The sequence below is a fragment of the Leopardus geoffroyi genome, chromosome A1 (genome assembly GCF_018350155.1).
Source record: "Leopardus geoffroyi isolate Oge1 chromosome A1, O.geoffroyi_Oge1_pat1.0, whole genome shotgun sequence".
Classification (NCBI taxonomy): Eukaryota; Metazoa; Chordata; class Mammalia; order Carnivora; family Felidae; genus Leopardus; species Leopardus geoffroyi.
This window is the reverse complement of record NC_059326.1, coordinates 71545043-71566470: the sequence shown is the minus strand read 5'-3', so window position 1 is coordinate 71566470 and position 21428 is coordinate 71545043. Positions and strand designations below refer to the sequence as shown.

At 36.9% G+C, this 21428-nt stretch overlaps 1 protein-coding gene across 9 annotated transcripts in view; it reads right to left on the bottom strand.

Moving 5' to 3' along the window:
- Positions 1-21428, bottom strand: part of PCCA (propionyl-CoA carboxylase subunit alpha) — a 416136-nt gene that overhangs the window by 131581 nt on the left and 263127 nt on the right. For 8 of the 9 annotated variants that reach the window (XM_045481124.1, XM_045481160.1, XM_045481139.1 and 5 more), the window contains one exon: positions 11374-11476. In XM_045481124.1, coding sequence (XP_045337080.1) covers positions 11374-11476 — 103 coding nt within the window. Of the gene's footprint in view, positions 1-2867; positions 3054-11373; positions 11477-21428 lie in introns of those variants that run through there. The other variant, XM_045481175.1, reaches the window with a different exon arrangement.

Below are 21428 nucleotides of genomic sequence, written 5' to 3'. Positions count from 1 at the left end.
TCTTTTTTTTTTTTAATTAAAAAAAATTTTTTTGACGTTTATTCTTTGAAAGACAAGAGACCCAGTGCAAGCAAGGGAGGGGCAGACAGAGAGGGAGACACAGAATCCAAGCAGGCTCCAGGCTCTCAGGTGTCAGCACGGAGCCCAACAGGAGCCTTGAACCCACAAACCGTGAGATCATGACTGAGCCACCCAGGCGCCCCAGTCAGTTAAATGTCCAACATCGGCTCAGGTCATGATATCACCTTTCCGGAGTTTGAGACCCGCGTTGGGCTCTGTGCTGACAGTTCAGAGCCTGGAGCCTGTTTCAGATTCTGTGTCTCCCTCTCTCTCTCTGTTCTTTCCCTAGTCGTGTTCTGTCTCTCTCTCTCAAAAATAAATGAACATTAAGATTTTAAAAATAATAATAAAGTCCTTCATTACAAGCACTTAAGAGTACTATGGTATTCATTTTAAAATCTTACTATAAAAATCTAAATAAAATAAAGTAAAATAAAAAATAAAATAAGTTACTACAAAAATGTTTTTTCAGTTTTCTGTCTGTCTACCATGCCCTTAAGCTATATAGCTAACTCTTTAATAAAAAGCCTACAGTAGGCATAAATGTAAAAGTAAACTCACCTTGTTTGCTGATGTCTTTTTCATGTTCAAAAATAAGAGTCTACTCTAAAACTTGACCATAGTAACAAAAGGACAGATAGAATAATATTGCATTTTATTCTACGAAGGGCACTGGAAATTTATTTCCTTAAAAGAACCATGTTCTTACCATGTCCTTATAAAAATTCCAGTAACTACATGATTTAGCATTACTCCCTACAAATGGGATAAAAGGAACAGAGATTGTGATGTAAAATGCAAGAATAGGGGCGCCTGGGTGGCGCAGTCGGTTAAGCGTCCGACTTCAGCCAGGTCACGATCTCGCGGTCCGTGAGTTCGAGCCCCGCGTCGTGCTCTGGGCTGATGGCTCAGAGCCTGGAGCCTGTTTCCGATTCTGTGTCTCCCTCTCTCTCTGCCCCTCCCCCGTTCATGCTCTGTCTCTCTCTGTCCCCAAAATAAATAAATGTTGAAAAAAAAAATAAATAAATAAATAAATAAATAAAATAAAATAAAATGCAAGAATAAATTCTTACTGAAAACATAAAGAAAATATGATTTTGTGCACAAAAATATTTATTGGCAAATGCTAACTTCATTTAATTCTTAATCTTTATGAAAATATTACTTAAAAATACTTAACTAGTTCTACTTAAAACCACATTTTCAGGGGTGCCTGGGTGGCTCAGTCAGTTAAGTATCTGACTCCTGATCTTGGCTCAGGTCACGATTTCATGATTCATGGGTTCGAGCCCTGTACTGGGTTCTGCGCTGATGGCACAAAGCCTGCTTGGGACTGTCTCTCCTTCTCTCTGTCCCTCCCCTCCTTGTGCTCTCTCTCTCAAAATAAATAAACTAAAACACACACACACATTTTCAAAGTAACTCTGGTGGAATGTTTTCCTACAAATGAAGTCTAGAACAAAATCTATAATGGTAGAACAAATGGGAAAGGGTTAGCTATGTTAGAGAAGGAAACCTTCAGATGATGCATATGTAATTATTTATTATGCATCCATATGTAATTATTATTTTTTATTCTTATGTTCATTATCATTTTCTCTGTTCGAGAAGAAAAATATAGGGTGGTAATTTCAATGATATGAATACTACAAAACATTTCCCTCCCACAGGCATCTAAAGATGAGACAATTTTATATCAACCAAAACAAACATTACTAAGAAAATGAAATGAAAGCTCTTTTAGATGCAAAAATCTTATTTATCTCAAATCATGTATTGCTCTCAAAGATTATTACTTACTTGGATAAAACTGTAAGATCACTGCTAAAACTCAATATATTGAATTTTAATACCCATTTGAAAAATACGGTAACCTCTACAAGAGGTAATAAGATACTAAAAATGCTTTCTAACAGCTACTCTTTTTTTTTTTAAGCTTATTTATTTGAGAGAGAGAGTGCAAGGGAGGGGAAGAGAGAGAGAGAGAAAGAGAAAGAGAAAGAGAGAGAGAAAGAGAGAGAGAGAGAGAAAGGGAAACCCAAGCAGGCTCTGCACCGTCAGCGTGGAGCCCAAGTTGGGGCTTGAACTCACGAAATGAACTATGAGACCATGACCTGAGCTGAAATTCGGAGTCGGATGCCCAACCAACTGAGCCACCCGGACACCCCTCCAACAGCTACTCTTAACCAGTATTCCTGATTGTGTACTTTTCAACACTGGGTACATTGTGTATATAATATTGTGTACATTTTTGTGATACCTTGCATGATCCTTTAAATAGTATGACTGCAGCCTTAACTTTCTGCCTATCACAAAGAAAAATCCCTTTATCATGTGACAAAAAGATTCTGTTTGGAAATAAATGCATTATTCTTTGTAATTTTCCTTGACAGTGCTACTATATCTCAGAATTTTGTCTAGCAAAACTACTCTATAAAAGGAGATATAGAGAGGTACTAGTGCATGGGCTAGTAACAACTGCATTCCGGTTTCCTACTATCTCATTTAGAGATAAATTATGTGTAATGCCTACCACAGTGCCTGGGACAGGGTACATCTTTGATAATCGCAGACCAAAGTAATCAACTGCTTCATGGAAATACCTTTAAATAGGCTAAAATAGGTACCAGAAAACAACAATGCAACTAGAACAAGACAGGGACACCCCTTCCTCACTCTATTGTTTGTGGAAAACAAATAATAGAAAAATTAAGGAAGCATACACTTCCATAATAAGAAATCAAAGTTATCTATAGAAAATGTCTCTGATGTTTCAAAAAACTTACCTTGCTACCACGTGCCAGTGCTTTTCCTCACCTATTTTACCACAATTTGGAGGTAAGTCATGACATACGTCATCACATTCTAATCTGTTACTCATTAGTCATCTTGGCCAAGTAGAACTTCACTTTCACCTAGATACTTCCTTTCCCCCAGCCAGTTGAGTGCTCTTTCTTCTATCTTTCTCAGGATTTAAGTGGTTGAAGACACTTCTGTTAAGACATTTATGTATTTTAATTCCGAGCCTGCTGACCCTTTATTACCATATGTAGAGATTGTTTACATGGATATCTCCAAGGCAAGCCACCATTAATTCATCTTTTTTTCATGTTCATATTTGCAATTTTTCATTGGGTAGGGTTTTTTTTTTTTTTTAATATTTACTTTTGAGAGAGAGACAGAGTATGAGCCGGGAAGAGTCAGAGAGAGAGAGGGAGACACAGAATCCAAAGCAGGCTCCAAGCTCTGAGCTGTCAGCACAGAGCGCGACACAGGGCCCAAACTCAGGAACTGCAAGATCATGACCTGAGCCGAAGTCAGACGCCCAACCGACTGAGCCACCCAGGCACCCCTCATTAGGTGGGGTTTGAGAAGAGGTATCAGTGAACCAAAGAATATGAACATTTTTTAAAGGTCTTTGATGAATGTTATCAAATTATTTTATGGAAAGGATAAATGGATATTATATATTCCTATTTAATTTACCTTTGTTTATAGAAAGGGTAAATGGATATTATATATTCCTATTTAATTTACCTTTGAGTTGTATGTATTTATGTATTTTAAATACAAGTGTTTTACTGAATATATTATTTGCAAATATATTTCCCCCTTCTGTGTTCTGTCTTTTCAGTTTCTTGTTCTGTATCTTTTGAACACAGTTTTTAATTTTGACAAAGACCGATTTATTTTTTCTTTTGTTGCTTGTGCTTTTGTCCTATCTAAGCAACTGCTGCCACAAGCAAGGTCATGTAGATGTACCCTTATGTTTTCTTCTAAGAGTTTTATTGTTTCATCTTTTACATTTAGATCTTTTATCCACTTTAGGTTAATTTTGGTATAATTAACTCAATATGAGATAGGGATTCAACTTTATTCTTTTACACGTAGATACCGACTTGGTCCAGTACCATTTGTTGACAAGATTATTCTTTCCTTCACTGAATTACTTTGGCACCTTTGTCAAAAATCAGGGATTTAGTTCTGGATTCTCAATTCTGTTCTATTGATCTGTATGTTTACCTTTATGCAAGTACTATATTTTATGAGACAATTCTGTTGTTAAGTCTTGAAAAGGGAAACTGAGTTCTCCAACTTTGTTCTTTTTTTCAAGATTGCTTTTGCTGTTCTGGGTCCCTTAAGTTTCCATATAAATTTTAGTATCAGCTTGTCAATTTCTGGAGAAAATTTTTTTTTGGATTCTGGAAAGAACTGCATTGAATGTGTAAACCAATTTAGGAAATATTACCATCTGAACAACATTAAGTCTTTCAATTCAGGAATATGAGATGCTATTTATTTGGATTTCTATTAATATCTTTTTTAATAGTTTTTAGTTTTTAGTTTTCACAGTATAAATTTATACCTCTTTTGTTCTTTTATTCTTTTGATGCTCTTAATGGTAACTTTTTCATAATTTCGTTTTTGGATTGTTCATTGCAAATAAGTAAAAATGCAATTGACTTTTATATATTTATTTTGTACCCCGTACCCTTGCTAAACTTATTTTGTAATAATTCCTTAATGGATTTTTCAGAATTTTCTACATACAACAATATGTCATCTACAATAGAGATTTTTATAACTTTCACCAGTAATAGTTGCTTTGTTGCACAAAACCACTGTTTCAGAAGTGGATCTCTGCCATTTAACTTTTAATATAAATTGTATCAATATACAACTTACTTGAAATTGGCAGAATGAAAGGAATCTGATTGTAATTTAAAACTGCAGCACAATCAGGAACACGACAGGGATGTCCATTCTCACCGCTGTTGTTTAACATAGTGTTGGAAGTGCTAGCATCAGCAATCAGACAACAAAAGGAAATCAAAGGCATCAAAATTGGCAAAGATGAAGTCAAGCTTTCACTTTTTGCAGATGACATGATATTATACATGGAAAACCCTACAGACTCCACCAAAAGTCTGCTAGAACTGATACGTGAATTCAGCAAAGTCTCAGGATACAAAATTAATGTACAGAAATCAGTTGCATTCTTATACACTAATAATGAAGCAACAGAAAGACAAAGAAACTGATCCCTTTCACAATTACACCAAGAATCATAAAATACCTAGGAATCAACCTAACCAAAGATGTAAAAGATCTGTATGCTGAAAACTATAGAAAGCTTATGAAGGAAATTGAAGAAGATACAAAGAAATGGGAAAACATTCCATGCTCATGGATTGGAAGAATAAATATTGTTAAAATGTCAGTACTACCCAAAGCAATCTACACATTCAATGCAATCCCAATCAAAATTGCACCAGCATTCCTCTAAAGCTAGAACAAGCAATCCTAAAATTTGTATGGAACCACAAAAGACCCCGAACAGCCAAAGTACTATTGAAGATGAAAACCAAAACAGAAGGCATCACAATCCCAGACTTTAGCCTCCACTACAAAGCTGTAATCATCAAGACAGCATGGTATTGGCACAAAAACAGACACATAGACCAATGGAATAGAATAGAGATTCCAGAATTGGACCCACAAATGTATGGCCAACTAATCTTTGACAAAGCAAGAAAGAATATCCAATGGAAAAAAGTCTCTCTAACAAATGGTGCCGGGAGAACTGGACAGCAACATGCAGAAGAATGAAACTAGACCACTTTCTTACACCACTCACAAAAATAAACTCAAAATGGATAAAGGACCTGAATGTGAGACAGGAAGCCTTCAAAACCCTAGAGGAGAAAGCAAAAAAAAAAAAAAAAACCTCTCTGACCTCAGCCTCAGCAATTTCTTACTCGACACATCTCCAAGGCAAGGGAATTAAAAGCAAAAATGAACTATTCAGACTTCATCAAGATAAAAAGCTTCTGCACTGCAAAGGAAACAATCAACAAAACTAAAAGGCAACCAATGGAATGGGAAAGGATATTTGCAAATGACATATCGGACAAAGGGCTAGTATCCAAAATCTATAAAGAACTCACCAAACTCCACATCCGAAAAACAAATAATCCAGTGAAGAAATGGGCAGAAGACATGAATAGACACTTCTCTAACGAAGACCCCCAGATGGCCAATAGGCAGGCACATGAAAAGATGCTCAACGTCGCTCCTCATCAGGGAAATACAAATCAAAACCACACTCAGATATCACCTCACGCCAGTCAGAGTGGCTAAAATGAACAAATCAGGAGACTATAGATGCTGGAGAGGATGTGGAGAAACGGGAACCCTCTTGCACTGTTGGTGGGAATGCAAACTGGTGCAGCCGCTCTGGAAAACAGTGTGGAGGTTCCTCAAAAAATTAAAAATAGATCTACCCTATGACCCAGCAATAGCACTGCTAGGAATCTACCCAAGGGATACAGCAATGCTGATGCATAGGGGCACTTGTACCCCAATGTTTATATAGCAGTACTTTCAACAATAGCCAAATTATGGAAAGAGCCTAACTGTCCATCAACTAATGAATGGATAAAGAAGTTGTGGTTTATATATACAATGGAATACTACTTAGCAATGAGAAAGAATGAAATACGGCCTTTTGTAGCAATGTGGATGGAACTGGAGAGTGTTATGCTAAGTGAAATAAGCCATACAGAGAAAGACAGATACCACATGTGTTCACTCTTAGGTGGATCCTGAGAAACTAAACAGGAACCCATGGGGGAGGGGAAGGAAGGAAAAAAAAAAAAAAGAGAGGAAGGGAGCCAAACCATAAGAGACTCTTAAAAACTGAGAATAAACTGAGGGTTGATGGGGGTTGGGGGAGAGGGGAAAGTGGGTGATGGGCATTGAGGAGGGCACCTGTTGGGATGAGCACTGGGTGTTGTATGGAAACAAATTTGACAATAAATTTTATATTAAAAAAATAAAAAAAGATAAAACTGCAGCACAATTTTATGGCCATCAAAAAGGAAAGTTTTGATCTTTCCATAAGAAGCAAAAAAAAAAAAAAAATCTCATTTAGGAAAATGAGCTGAAAAGAGTTTTAAAAAAGATAAAAACAATTTTCATTTTTCTTAACTATACTAAATGTTTCTTTTCATGATTGAGATTTTTCTCTTCAACTATTAGCACAAAAATTACATTGCTGTGCCAAAATTCAGGAGTTTGAGGATTCTGGATATTCTTAAGTAGTTTATAGGATCTTTATAAAAATTTCTATTGATGGCTCACTGTAACACAAAGGATATCTAAATCAATATCTAGGATCATATACTGTTTTCTGTTTATTATTTCTACTTACTAGTAGTTAACAGAAATATTAGGCAAAAAAATTTTAAGTGCATGTACACGTTTTCATCTTTAGGAAGGCTGAATTCTTGAGCTAATTTTCTTCACATCAAGAGTACTCTGACATTTTTCTTCCAAGTGAACTGTTTTCAGTATGAAGTTAGGCCATCATCTTTAAGATAACAAACGCACTATCATGAACTATTTTGACCAGTATCACATTACACAGAATAAAAGAGAATGGAAAACATCTTGGGAATCCAGAATATAATCATGAATTAAATGTAAGTAAACATTAGTTTGTTTTTGATATTTTTAAGTTTCTCATCTTAATATGCTAAACAATATTTCAATTTGGTGTTAGCAGATTTTATACTCAGTTTTGCTATTCATTCTGACCCTTATATTCAAAATCAAAAATCTAAAACATAAAATATTTCACCCTATCTACTACTTCTTTTTTTTAAGTTTATTTATTTATTTGGAGAGAGCAAGCACACAAACAGGCGAGGGGCTCGAGAGAGGGAGAGAAAGAGAGAGAGAAAATCCCAAGCAGGCTCCATGCTGCTGCCCGCAGAGAGCCTGACAGGGGGCTCGAAATCACAAACCAGGAGATCATGACCTGAACCAAATTTAAGAGTCGTATGCTCAATGGACTGAGCCACCCATGCGCCCCCACCTACTGCTTCTTCACTTAACTTTTCCCCCACCATGCCTCCTTTGTTTCCCAAAAGTTTCATCCTCACTACTTTTACATTTTTTATCAAAAAATACTAATCTGTATTGATTTTTGCACTTAAAAAATTTTTACAAATCATATAATTTACTATCTTACCCATTTTGAAGCGTACAGTTCAGTGGTATTAAAGACATGCAGAGTTTTGTATATGCATCACCAATGGCCATCTTCAGAATTATTTTCATCTTGTAAAACTAAAACTCTATGCCTTTTAAATAATAACCCTCTGTTTCCCACTCTCCCAGCCTCTGGCACCACCATTCTATTTTCTATGAATTTAACTACTCTACATACTGTATGATTTGGAATCATACAGTATTTGTCCTTTTGTGTCTGGCTTATTTCACTGAGCTCAATTCCCTCAGGTTCCTCCATGCTGTGGCACGTATCAGAATTTCTTCTTTTGGTCTATGTGTCTGTCTTATGCGAGTACCACACCATTTTGACCACAGCAGTTTTGTAATAAGTATTAAAATCAGGAAGTGTGAGCTTTCCAACTTTGTCCTTCTTTTTGAAAATTGTTTTGGCTATTTGGGGTCCCTCCCTTAAGAGTCCATATGAATTTTAGGACTGACTTTTCTATCTCTGCAAAAAATCGGTTGCGATTTTGATAGGAATTGTTTTGAATCTGCTGAACATGGGTAATACTGAAGCCAAATCATGGGTAATACTGACATTGTAACAACATTAAGTCTTCCAATCTATGAACCCAAGATGGCTTTGCATATATTTGTGTTTTCTTTAATTTCTTTCAGCAACATTTTGTAGTATCTAGTGTACAAGTCCTTCTCCTCCATGGTTAAGTTTATTCCTAAGCATCTTACTCTTTTTGATAGTGTTGCAAATGGAATTGTTTTTGCTTTGTATATTTCAAACTGTTACATAAATGGTATCATTAAGTACTTATATTTTCACAGCCTTCTTTTTTACTATTATTATAGTCCATGCATACATACTAAATGTAGAACAATATGCACAAGGAAGGACACATAGCATCTTCAGGATAGCTGTCACCTCTGGAGAGGGAAAGGGCGGAATGAGATATCATAAAGAAGGGATTTAGCTGTAACTATGAATTGTTTCTTTTTCAGTAAGAGATCTGTATAGAACATTTGTGCATTTGCAATACTTTCCTTATTTGAAACATATTTTAATTTAAATTTTTTAGATTAAAATAATTTTGAAAATGTGGGGTATCTGAAGCATTACTTCAGGCATATGACTTTGCTTGTACCACTCTTGGGATCATGACCCTAGAGTGTCACCTTGAGGCCAGTTACTTTTTCTTGATGTGGCAGTGGATGATCTAGGAAACAAACAGTCACAGCTCTCCCCCCCGAGACCCTAAAATCTGAGACTTTGTATCAATGGGTCTTTAGTTAGTCTGTGCTATTCATCTTGACTCTCTTCAATAGCACTGATGTCAAATGAAACTCAATCCAAATATATTTAGGAAAAAAAAGACACTATCAGGATTACCTGCTTTTCATTAGGTTTGATACTGTAAAGCCAATAAATAGGGGTAAGTAGCTATTGATACTATGTATCAAGGTGGATATTTTCCAGGGAAATTTTTAATGCAATAATTTTGATGTGTTTTTTTTTTTTAAAACAGCCCTGCTTTTCTTATGAGCTAAAAAGTAAAACAAGAGGTAATTCTACTGGAAAAATTCAAAGACACCATTTGAGCTGATGGTCTCTAGTTTTTCAACATGGAATCTGAAACAAGCACCAAGAAATAACAGCTCTAAGAAGTAATCTGAGCAGTTTTCTTATTAAGGCAAGGCACTGCTTAGAAAAACAGTGTATTGGAGTATCGGATGAACAGTAACACTTCAGTGGTGACTCAGTACAGAACTAAAAATTATGCTAAGTCTACATTTTTGTAAAGTTAACCTTCCCTGAGGAAAATGTTATATTAATACTCTTTACTATTCAATACACATAATTTGCTACTCAACCTGATATACACTTAAGTCTCCACTTATAGAGCTACGTTTTTAAATGATCATATAGAAAGGAGGAACATAAGGAATCAGGTAAGTATATCACAAAAAAAATACATCATAAGACAATTGTTTAACTCCACTGCAGTTTTCACGTTAACAGAGTGGAGTGAAATACCTTTCAGGAACAAATGCCTCAGCAATTTTGGCACACAGAATGAATCCCAACACTTAAAGACAACCAAGCAGATGACCCTTCACTCATGAATGAATCTCATTTACGTGTGACTCTGACTACCACATAAGCTTCTCCAGTCTTAACAGCCTAGCACTTACCTAGCACAAGGTAGGAATGTAGTACGGATATGTTGAATAAGTGACTTCTCCTAACTCTGATGGTACTTTCTAGCTGGGATCAGGAAACTGCCACCAGGAGGTGCCTGGCTGGCTCAGTTGGTAGAGCATGTGACTCTTGATCTCAGGGTCACGAATTCGAGCCCCACGTTGGGGGCAGAGTTTACTTAAAAAAAAAATACACATAAAAGCGAAAAAACTACCACCCTATACCTCAGCCTCACCAGTTCTTCTTTTCATGAAATCATATTATTTTTATTTTCATATCCTGTCTAAATCTTTTGATAAAAAAGTCATGTTTTCCAAACAACAAAATGACATGTCATTGCAACTTAGCCATGAGAAGAGAAATGTAGATTAATAAAATATTCATTGCACTAACTACCTAGAAGCTTCTGTGTGTTCGGGCTGAAAGTAAAACAGGAAAAACATTTCACAATATCATGATATTTTTCTGGCACTCACTCTCAAATCATATAATTTAAACATATCATTCATAACACAGTGTAAACACTAAATGTTAATGTAACACTGCTTAGTACAGACCCGAATTAAACTAAAGCAGTTCTATCATGGATATTATCCAAGGGGTTTAAGTTCAAGTTTTAAATTCCTTCAAAACAAAAGGAATGTCACCACAAGGTAAATTTAGCCTCAAGAATGTCTCACACAACATGAAGTCTCAAGAAAATGTTATATAGGCTTCAGATGACTTGTTTTAAAAGAGTGATTACCTACCACAGCTATCATATGTTTGGAATTATACTTAAAGATGCTCTTCTTTGGGACAAAAACAAAAGTATTACTTCTCAATAACAAAAGGAAAATGAATCAGGTGTCAGGAAGTGGGTGTAGAATGTGGCTAAATCTAGGAATGTATTTCCTAATTAACATGAGAGAACAAAACCTCCCATTTACATTCAGCTTCCTAAAGAAGGTGAAACAAGCACATTGCTGTGTTACAGACTCAAAAGATGAGAGTCGCTGAATACGTTAAAAATTGTTTGAAACAGGCACAGATCAATTTTCAAGACTGCCAAAAAATAAAAATAAAAATAAAGAAATAAAACTCACAGAGAATGTTGGCCCACTGTTTGATGCTACGACAGTATGAACTTCATCATGCAATTTTACTGAGAGCTGCCAGTTAGCCACTTGTGGTTGAATAATAGGCACTCTGAAGCAGAAAAAAAGAAAAGGAGTTAGTAATTTTACATTATTCTCTTAGTAAACTGATTTTCCTTTAGCATTAAGGGTGCAGGGTAAAATTGCCACAGATTATATTTCAGAACATTATTTTAAAAGGCTCTGTCCCTGGAAAAAAGCTTTCAGATTTAAACTAGAGCAGTTAAAAACAAACATACAAAAAACACATAGACATTCCAAGGACAACAGTAATCATTCTGGTATAAATGTCCTAGTGCCATCCATTCAAATACCATTATCCATTCTATGAATTTGAGTTGCTTAACTATGACTTTCAAAAATTAACTTTATGCAATATTAATATCTTTTCAGTATTTTGCTACTGTTCCAGACTGTTTTCAAAAATTTACAACGTGAATCTTTTATTTTTCTGGGTTTATTGAGTTATGAGTGGTATGCATAAGAACTTCATATAATTAGGGGCGCCTGGGTGGCGCAGTCGGTTAAGCGCCCGACTTCAGCCAGGTCACGATCTCGCGGTCCGGGAGTTCGAGCCCCGCGTCGGGCTCTGGGCTGATGGCTCAGAGCCTGGAGCCTGTTTCTGATTCTGTGTCTCCCTCTCTCTCTGCCCCTCCCCCGTTCATGCTCTGTCTCTCTCTGTCCCAAAAATAAATAAACGTTGAAAAAAAAAATTTTTTTTAAAAAAAAAGAACTTCATATAATTAACACACAATTTAGTGAATTTGAACATAGTTATTCATTTGTGTTTCCATCACCATAATTAAGGTAATAAACATATCCATCACCTCCAAAATTCCCTTGTATATCCCTTCATTCCTTTTTGGTATTTTGTTTGTTTGGGTAAGAATACAATCTTAATACACAGGTCTTTTCTTGCCTATGATCCATATTACACGGTCCAGAAAAACTGGGTAAAGCAACCAGAGACAAAAACATTTTTAGAATACAAATATTTCCCACAATTTTTTAAAGTAACAAGATTTTAATCATTTGTGAATTAGCCTAATTTAAATATTGCATGTTTTCATTATTTATGGTCATAAAGGAATATTTTACAAAGCAACTACACAGATACTATCCAGACTCTTGTCTTAAGTTATAGTTCCGAAAAAATGTTGCAGGTTATGTTTCAAGGTCACACCCCCTCCCATGAATTTCAAAAGGATTCTTTGTGTATTCAATGAAAACAAATTCAGGCACAAAAACTATGGTTATAATCAAATCATCTCTAGACACAAGGTCTAATGGAGGATGATGGATAACTTAGGAGAACATTTGTATTTGGCCCACTATTTATTTTCTGAAAAAGAAGAAATGTCTTAAATACTCTAGAAGTGAAAATTACCGTTTTAAAATGTATCAACAAATCATTACTAACGAACATGGCAGACATGGACGATTCTCTCAGCAACTTAAATAGGGCTGTTTCAGAGGACAGAGCTTCACACATGAGAGCTTGAAAGAACAACAGGGGAGCATACAGGACACAGAGGAGGAGAAGGAGGAGAGGGAGGAGGAAGAGGAGGAGGAGGAAGAAGAGGAAGAGGAATAGGAGGAAGAGGAGGAGGAAGAGGAAGAAGAGAAAGAAGACGAGGGGGGGAGGGAGGAGGGAGGAGGGGGGAGGGGGGAGGGGGAGGAGGGGGACGAGGGGGACGAGGGGGGAGGAGGAGGGGGAGAAGACAAGTGTCACAGGGCAGAGTGCTCCAGTATGCCAACACCCCACCCCCCTCTATTTTGTCACTCTATTCCACAGGCATCTAAGTTTGTCTCCTTCATTGGCCTGTAAGCTCCTAAAAGATCAAGATCATTCCTGGGGCACCTGGGTGGCTCGGTCAGTTAAGCATCCAACTTCAGCTCAGGTCATGATCTCGCGGTTCATGACTTGGAGCCCTCAGTCAGGCTTTGTGCTAACAACTCAAGAGCCTGGAGCCTGCTTCAGATTCTGGGTCTCCCACTCTCTGCCCCTCCCCCACCCATGCTCTTGCGTGCTCTTTCTCTCAAACATTTAAAAAATTACAAAAATAAAGGTCAAGATCATTCCTTATTTTTGTTTCCCAGGTCCCAGCAGAGTTTGGGGAGAAAGGGATGATGGGGGCAGTAGGAAGGAATCTGAGGAGCACCTACTATGTGCCGAGCCCCACATAGGAGAGGCCACGTCACCCAAGGGACAGAGTATGCTCCAGAAAGAGCATGGCCCCTGAGCTCTTGGCTTACTACCTGGCTCTTTTTGCATTATATAAAGGACCTCACCAGACTTCACTCTGTTTACCTTCAAAGAGGCTAACACCACAACCTCTCAGGGGTTTTGTGATGACAGAAATAACCTCCCAGCTATATTACTGGCAACCTAACTTTCTTAAGTCTTTACTATCCTTGACAATTATGTACCTCTGCTGCTCAAGATTGTTCCATGGTTTTCTACTTCATATCAGGTGAAATCTTAACTGAGTTACCTACCATTCAAGTTTCTTATAAATAAGGTCCCTCTCTTTGTATCCAGTTTTATTTCTGATTATTCATGACTTGCGTATCTGGTTGCGCCAAAACCTTAAATTACTTCCCAAACCAAACCAAACCAAAACAAGCAGGAGAAATAAACACAGTGGTCACAAACCCAGGCTCTGGTAACTCACACAAGTGGGTTAAAAACCCAGCCCTTTCTGGGGCGCCTAGGTGGCTCAGTCGGTTGAGCATCCAACTTCGGCTCAGGTCATGATCTCACGGTTTGTGGGTTCAAACCCCGCCTCGGGCTCTGTGCTGACAGCTCAGAGCCTGGACCTGCTTTGGATTCTGTGTCTCCTCCTCTCTCTGCCCCTCCCCTGCTCATGCTCGGTCTCTCTCTCTCCTTCAAAAATAAACTTTAAAAAACATAAATAAAAAAAAAACCCAGCCCTTTCATTAATTCATTCTTGAGCAAACTATTAAGTATCAATCTCCTTATGAGTCAATCTAGATATATAATAGTATCTGCATCACAGTGATGATGTACTGAGAACTAAATCAAACAGTGCATGTAAATGTTAACTTTTATTAATTTGATTAGTCCCAACCATAGGGCTATATATTCATTTCCACCCACCCCCATAACTGAAATCCCTTTAAGGGAAACCCTGGATTCCTTCTGCTCCACAAACCAACAGATTTTTCAAGAATATCATCTCTCTTATAAACTGTTCCCTAACCATATAGGTACTGACCATAGTACAAACAACTTCAGTGAGCTCCCTGCCACTTAACCTACATTATAGGCTTAATATTTTTCAAAATTTAGTAGCCTGAAGGAGGTAATTCTTTCAAGTAAATGAGGAGACTCTTTTCAGTTATGCAACAAGCCTCTGTTTCCAGAGGAGCTGGGAAGTTAATGCTGACATCCGGTTGGAACCCAGACTGAATTTTCCCACAGAAAGCAAACCTACAGATGGTGGCGAGATACGGTTGCCACCCTTTAGAACCTAACTACTATTTATTTTTCCATTGTTTTATTTTGACCCACATCTGTTTCGTATATGTTAGAACCTGCCCCAAGAGGGACCTTGTAGAAAGAGCACAGGCTCCTTTGAGTTAAAATGCTGGGGTTTAATCTCAGTCCATTCCCTTACTAACAAGGTCCCAGGGACTCCAGTACTTTGGCCCCAAAATTTCCACACCTGTGAAATACAGCTGGTGCAGCGCTGGGCAGGTGATGGGGGAGCTGTCGCTTCTTCTGAGCACACAACTCCTGAAGTGCCCTTTCCCAACAATTTCTTTTAAGGTGATGTGTTACTAGGAGGTAGGAAAGAGGCTTCACTGTGACAGCAAGCCCTTGAGATACAAGATGGTCACACCGTGGAATCTCTTCATGAGTTCACTCTTCTGCAAACAAAATCTGCTAAGATTCCTTCCAGCTTTATGTAAGTTTGAAAGTAGTCTTGTTTTGTTTTTAAATAAAATGGATGGGGTTGGGCATACATGCCCAGTGTAAAGATCCATAAACTCAGCAGCAGAAATAAACTGTAATAAACTACAAATAAAGTAACATGCACCAGCCTGGAAGTATAAAAGTATATGTGTTCTATTTCTGCAAAATCATTGAGGCTATGTTAATAATTACTTTGAAACACTGATATCAATTCCACCAGCACAAACGTGTTTATAATGGTGGCAGTTACATTTTACAGTTATATTTTAAATTTTAGAAAGGAATTCCTTTTATCCATTAAATCCAAAATAGTCTCAAATATTTTTATGAACAACTCTCTGGAAAGGGAGAGAAAAAGTCCTAGAGTTTCACTCGACTCAGCTTAGTAATGTTACACAGAAAACAGCTTCTTTACTGAACTATGTGCCTAGTAAAAGAGGCTGACATCTGATCAAAAATTTCATCTGTGCAGCTTGTTAGTTACTTGAAAAGCTGTTATCATTTAAACTACTACTTCAAAAAACAAACAAAACCCCCAAAACCCAGGAAAAGGGAATTCACATAAACAGAGACTCACAAAGCAAATCAAATAATAGGTCTTACCCAGACCTGTCCACTTTGATTATCATCAGCCAACCAGAATGAATATGCTCAATAAAACTGAATGTTTCTGTATTTTATAGTAAAAACGGTCAGCTGATTATCACAAATGTTAATGCTAATTAATGCATTTAACTTATTGGAATATTTTACTCAAAAATGTGTAAATAATACTAACCCAAATACCCAAATTTGGGTAACCAAATACCATTACATTTCATGTTTTAAGGCAGATTTTATGTAAACATAACTCACAGCATCTTTAGTTATCAAGGATTATAAACATCTCAAAACCATATTATGAGACACTCAGAAAACCTGGTTTTCAATTGTGCCATTACCTATTTAGGAGTGAAACACTGAGTTAAAACAATGTTAGTGGTCAAAGGATCATTAAGCAATCCTTGATCATAACTTTCACAGTGGGTGGTCTGTAAAATGATCAAGAATAATACGCTGCATTCCATAGCCACAGAGGTCAGCTTCTGCATACAAATCTTTGCAGGAAGAAAAAGGCCTTCAGAAAAGTGGGCCATTCATCTGAACCAAGTTCAGAGAATTTCCAGCACGGTGAAAAGATATGTTATGCGAGCACATAGATGTATTCAGTGGGGGTAGACGGAACCAGCTACATGTGGCGACTACAAAGGAGCCCTCCCATGGTTCATGAATAAGTCGAGGAAATGATCAGAAAAAAAAAGAGAGAGATGTTTAGACAGATGGCCCACTTAAAATGCCTGAGACAGGGCATAAGCAATTTTAATGAAACTTTAGATCTAGCATATGAATTGTTTCTTATTTCCTCCAGGGAAAAAAAATCTAAAGAAGACAAAAATTCAGTAATTTGCTGAAAAACTCACTCTTAGCAAGTTGGGATGGAAAAAGAATTACAAATACAAGTTTTATTAGTGCAATAAATTCATATAAAATTCTTCACAGAGCCATCAGCTATCAAAATGAATATAAGCATGGAATGAACAGATTAAAGGAATTTTAAACAGAAGTCTACTGCCAAAGCAAACAAAAATCTAAGCCTTATTATGTGAGAACTTACAACACTCCAACATTAAAGTTCATCACTGCAGAAGAAAGATAAAAGCAGCATTTTCAGAGAAGCTCTTCAAAGCTAGAAATTGTCACAGTAGAGGAATAGAATCCTGCTTATATGCAATTTAAAATGTGTACATTCAAATAGATGAGGCTGTGTATCACAAAACAGTGCCCAGAAAGGGTTACAGAACACCCTCAAGTTTCGAGTCATTAGCATTACAAATAACACAAATGACACCTGAATCAGGAAACTGAATACTAATGTTACTTATAATCTTACAGATTTTAATATTTATGCAAACCCTATTTCTTGTGCTACCAATCAAAGGCTTCAGGTTCTCAATTTAAATGCTGGGCATGAACAGTCAGGAAAGGCAATGGAGTTTAGCCTCTGCAAGCCCTGGTCATGGACTGACCACCAACCCCAAAAGCCGTGTGGCCTTCCTAGTTACTTTTCCTCCTTGTGTCTCAATTTCCTGGTCAGCGAGTCCAAGACAGTAAGAACACTTTCCCCACAAGTTGATTAAAGAAGGTAAAAGATGTAACACACTAGGATTCATGCTTGGCACATGAATGCTAAAATAAGAGTTATTCTCATCATTTTCAGAATATGGTGAAATATCTGAAACTCTCCTCTATTATTTCAACCCCATTTTATTTATTTGAGAGAGAGAGAGAGAGAGAGAGAGAGAGAATCTCAAGCAGGCTCCATGCTCACCACAGAGCCCAACACGGGGCTCGATCCCACGACCCTGGCATTGTGACCTGAGCCAAAATCAAGAGTAGGAAGCTCAACCAACTGGGCCACCCCGGTGTCCCAACCCGATTTTTAAAAAAATACATTAATTTATAATTTATATACAGTGAAATTCAAAACTGTAAGTTCCATCATTTATCATTCCAATAAATCTGTCCCTTTCCCCAGTAGTTCAACTATAGATTAAAGCTTCACATAAACAGACTCCAAAAACATGCACTCTTGCATGTAGCTTTCTTTTCTTCCTTGCCCAATGCAATGTTTTGAGGCTCATTCATGTTAACAGTTCATTATTTATTGCAGAGCAGTACTCTATGGTACCAGCATACCAAAATTAGTTCATCCTTCTGCTGATGGGCATTTGGGGTATTTCCAGTTTGGGGCTCTTATGAACAAACCTGCTATAAACACTCTTTGTGTGAGCCTTTTTTGAAGACAGAAGTTTTGATTTCTTGTGGGTAAAAACTCTGAGAGTGGAAATGTGAGGGCAACCATGTTTAATTTTATAAAAACTGTCAAAACTGTCTTACAAGGTATTAAAACATATCTATACTCCCCCCAGCAATGGCACTTGCTCCATAGCCTTGCCACCATTTGGTGATGTGTTTCTACTTCTAGTCAGGCCAGTGGCTTAGAAACTTCTCATTACAGGTTAACATGCATTCCCCTTATGACAAATAATGCTGGGCACCTCAATATTAGTGCTTATTGGCCACTTGTTTCAAAATTTTGTCCATCTTTTTAATTAAGATGTTGGTCTTACTGATTTGTGGGAGTTATTTTTTAGAAAGCCGCTATCAGATTTAGGTCTTGTGAATATTCTGCACCACCCCTGAGGCTTATAAATTCTCTTAAAAATGTCTTACCTTCAGCAGTTTTAAAAAAAATTAACAGACTTAATTTTTCAGAGCAGCTTTAGGTTTCCAAAAAATTGAGCAGGAAGTAGAGTTCCTACAAATACCCTCACTCACCCCACCCTGGCTACAGTTATTACCATTCTGCATTGCTGCGGTACATTTGTTAAAATTGATGAGCCAAGGTTGATAAATTGGTATTAGCTAAAGGCCATAGTTTACACTAAGATTCACTCTTTGGGCTATACATTCTACAGGTCTGAACAAATGTATAACGACAGGTCTCCACTATTAAGGTTTCATATAGAATAATTTCACCTTAAAATTGCTCTGTGCTCTACCTATTTAACTTTCCCTCCATCCCCCTGAATCACTGGCAACCACTGATCTTTATTATCTCTACCATTTTGCCTTTTCCAGAATGCTGTATAGCTATAATCATACAGAATGTAACCTTTTCAGATCGGCTTCTTTCACTCAGCATTATGCATTTAAAGTTTCTCCATGTCTTTGTGTGGCTTGATGACAGCGAATACCTTTTTATTGCTGAATAACAGTCCATTGTCTGGATGTACCACAGTTTATTTATCCATTCACCTACTGAAGGACATCTTGGTTACTTCTAAGTTTTGGCAATACGAGTGAAGCTGCTATAAACATTGACATTCAGTTTGTAGGGTGGAAACATTTTCAATTCATTTGAATAAATACCAAGGAGTACAAATACTGGATCACATGGTAAAAGGATGTTTCATTTTGGAAAAATACCTGCTAAACTGTCTTTCAAAGTGGCTGCACCATTTTGCATTCCCATTAGCAATGAATGAAAGTTCCTGTTGTTCCACAATTTGGTATTGTCAGTGTTTGGGATTTTAGTTAGTCTAACAAACATATCTTTGTTGTCTTTGTTGTCTAACAAAAATCTCTTTGTTGTTTAATGAAAATTTTTAATATGAATAAAAACATACGCATTTTCCCTTTTATGCTCAGTGCTTTTATGTCCTTGCTAAGAAGTGTTCTGACTACAGCAAGGCCCAGAAGAAATATTCATGTTTTGCTTTAGAGGTTTTACAGGTGGACCTATGATTCATCCTTAATTTTCTTGTGTGATGGGAGAGAGAAGGAGTTTCATCTAGTTGTTTCAAGAAGACTTGCATACCAAGTTCTGCAGCTTTGTCCATCGGTTAAGATGATATTAGCTGTTCTAGATCCCTTTGCATTTTCACAAAAATTTCAAAACAGGTCAATTTCTTCTCCTTCCTCCCTAAAGCAGCCCCCCTAATGGGGTTACGTTTGGGCTTGCACTGAATCTCTTCATTAATGGAGGGAGAGCAGACACCTTAACATTTTATCCTCCTATCTACAATAGCTCTAATTTATTTTATATTGTGAATTTCTCTCAGCAAAGTGTGGCAGTCTTGAACCTCCTTTGTGATAATTATACCTATTTCTTAGTTTTATTAGCTGTATCACAGATTCCTTAGAGTTTTCTTAAGTAACCTATTAAGGTGTCCTGGAAAGCTTCCTTTCCAATCCTTAGGCTTTATTAGTTTTTCATGCCTTACCTACTCTGACAACTGACAGTCTTGAATTTATTTTGTTAAATTATTTGCCTACATTTTTATGCTGTTAAACAAAACTGTTAATTTTTATTTTCTCATTGTTGTTAGTTCACTGAAACAATTTATATGATTGACTTTTTATCCTGCAACTCTGCTAAATTTATTTCAGTAATTGTGTTATAGATTCCTTAATGTTTTCCATGCAAACTATTGTATCCTTGGTGAATAGAAATGATTTACTTCTCCCTTTCTGATCTCCATGACTTCTTATCTTACTGGGTAGGATCACTACTATAAAGTTGAATAAAAGACACACACAGAATTCTTTCCTCTTCCCAATCTAAAGAAGACAAACTCCGTATTTTCAGATATATTTTACCCCATTTTCTGTCTTCTATTTCCTTTTGTAGCTCCAAATACACGTAAGTTAGACTTCCAGATCTTATGAACCTAGGTCAACGAGGGTCTCTTCAATGTTGTGAAATACCTTTTCTCTTCAGAGTGTATAGTCTCCATTCTTCTAACTTTACCCATTCTGCCTTCTGCCAGCACTAACCAATATGCTTTTCAGCCTATCCAGTAAGTTTTCCATTGCAGGGACAATACATTTTACGATCTAGAATTTCTACTTGGTACTTTCCTAGTTTCCAGATCTATGTTTATATTCCCTATTAACTACTTCATTTTGATCTTTAATATTTGAAAATAATTTTAATAACTGTGCTAAAGTCTTATACATAACCCAATATCTTATAGTATCATAGTTGGCTTCTACTAACTGCTTTTTCTCTTGACCATGGGTCAACTTAATTCTTGAATTGTGTGCCAAGTGAATCGTTTTTTGTACATCAGATTGTGGATATGTCGCAGAGACTGTAGTTTTCCTGTTATCTTCCCCTGAAAAATTCTGATTTTTATTTCAACAGGCAGTTAAATTACTGACTGATCACTGTGAAGTCATCAAGACTCACCTTTGTGTTGTGCTAGGAGGTCTTTCTGGTTTTGCTTTTACTGAATTAAAAGTCCAAATCACTTATTCCAGAAACAGTGTTTCTCCTAAGACATGATCCTTCTGGGGTTTTAATGGAAAATTCGAAGTGTTTACAAGCCCCTCAAATTTGATGAGGCTCAAATTCCAATCATTATCATCTGTTTGAAAGGCAGCAACACAACTTCAACTCAGTTCATTCAGCATTCCAGAGGGATTCATAACACTGGGATTCGCGAAGTCTTCATGCATG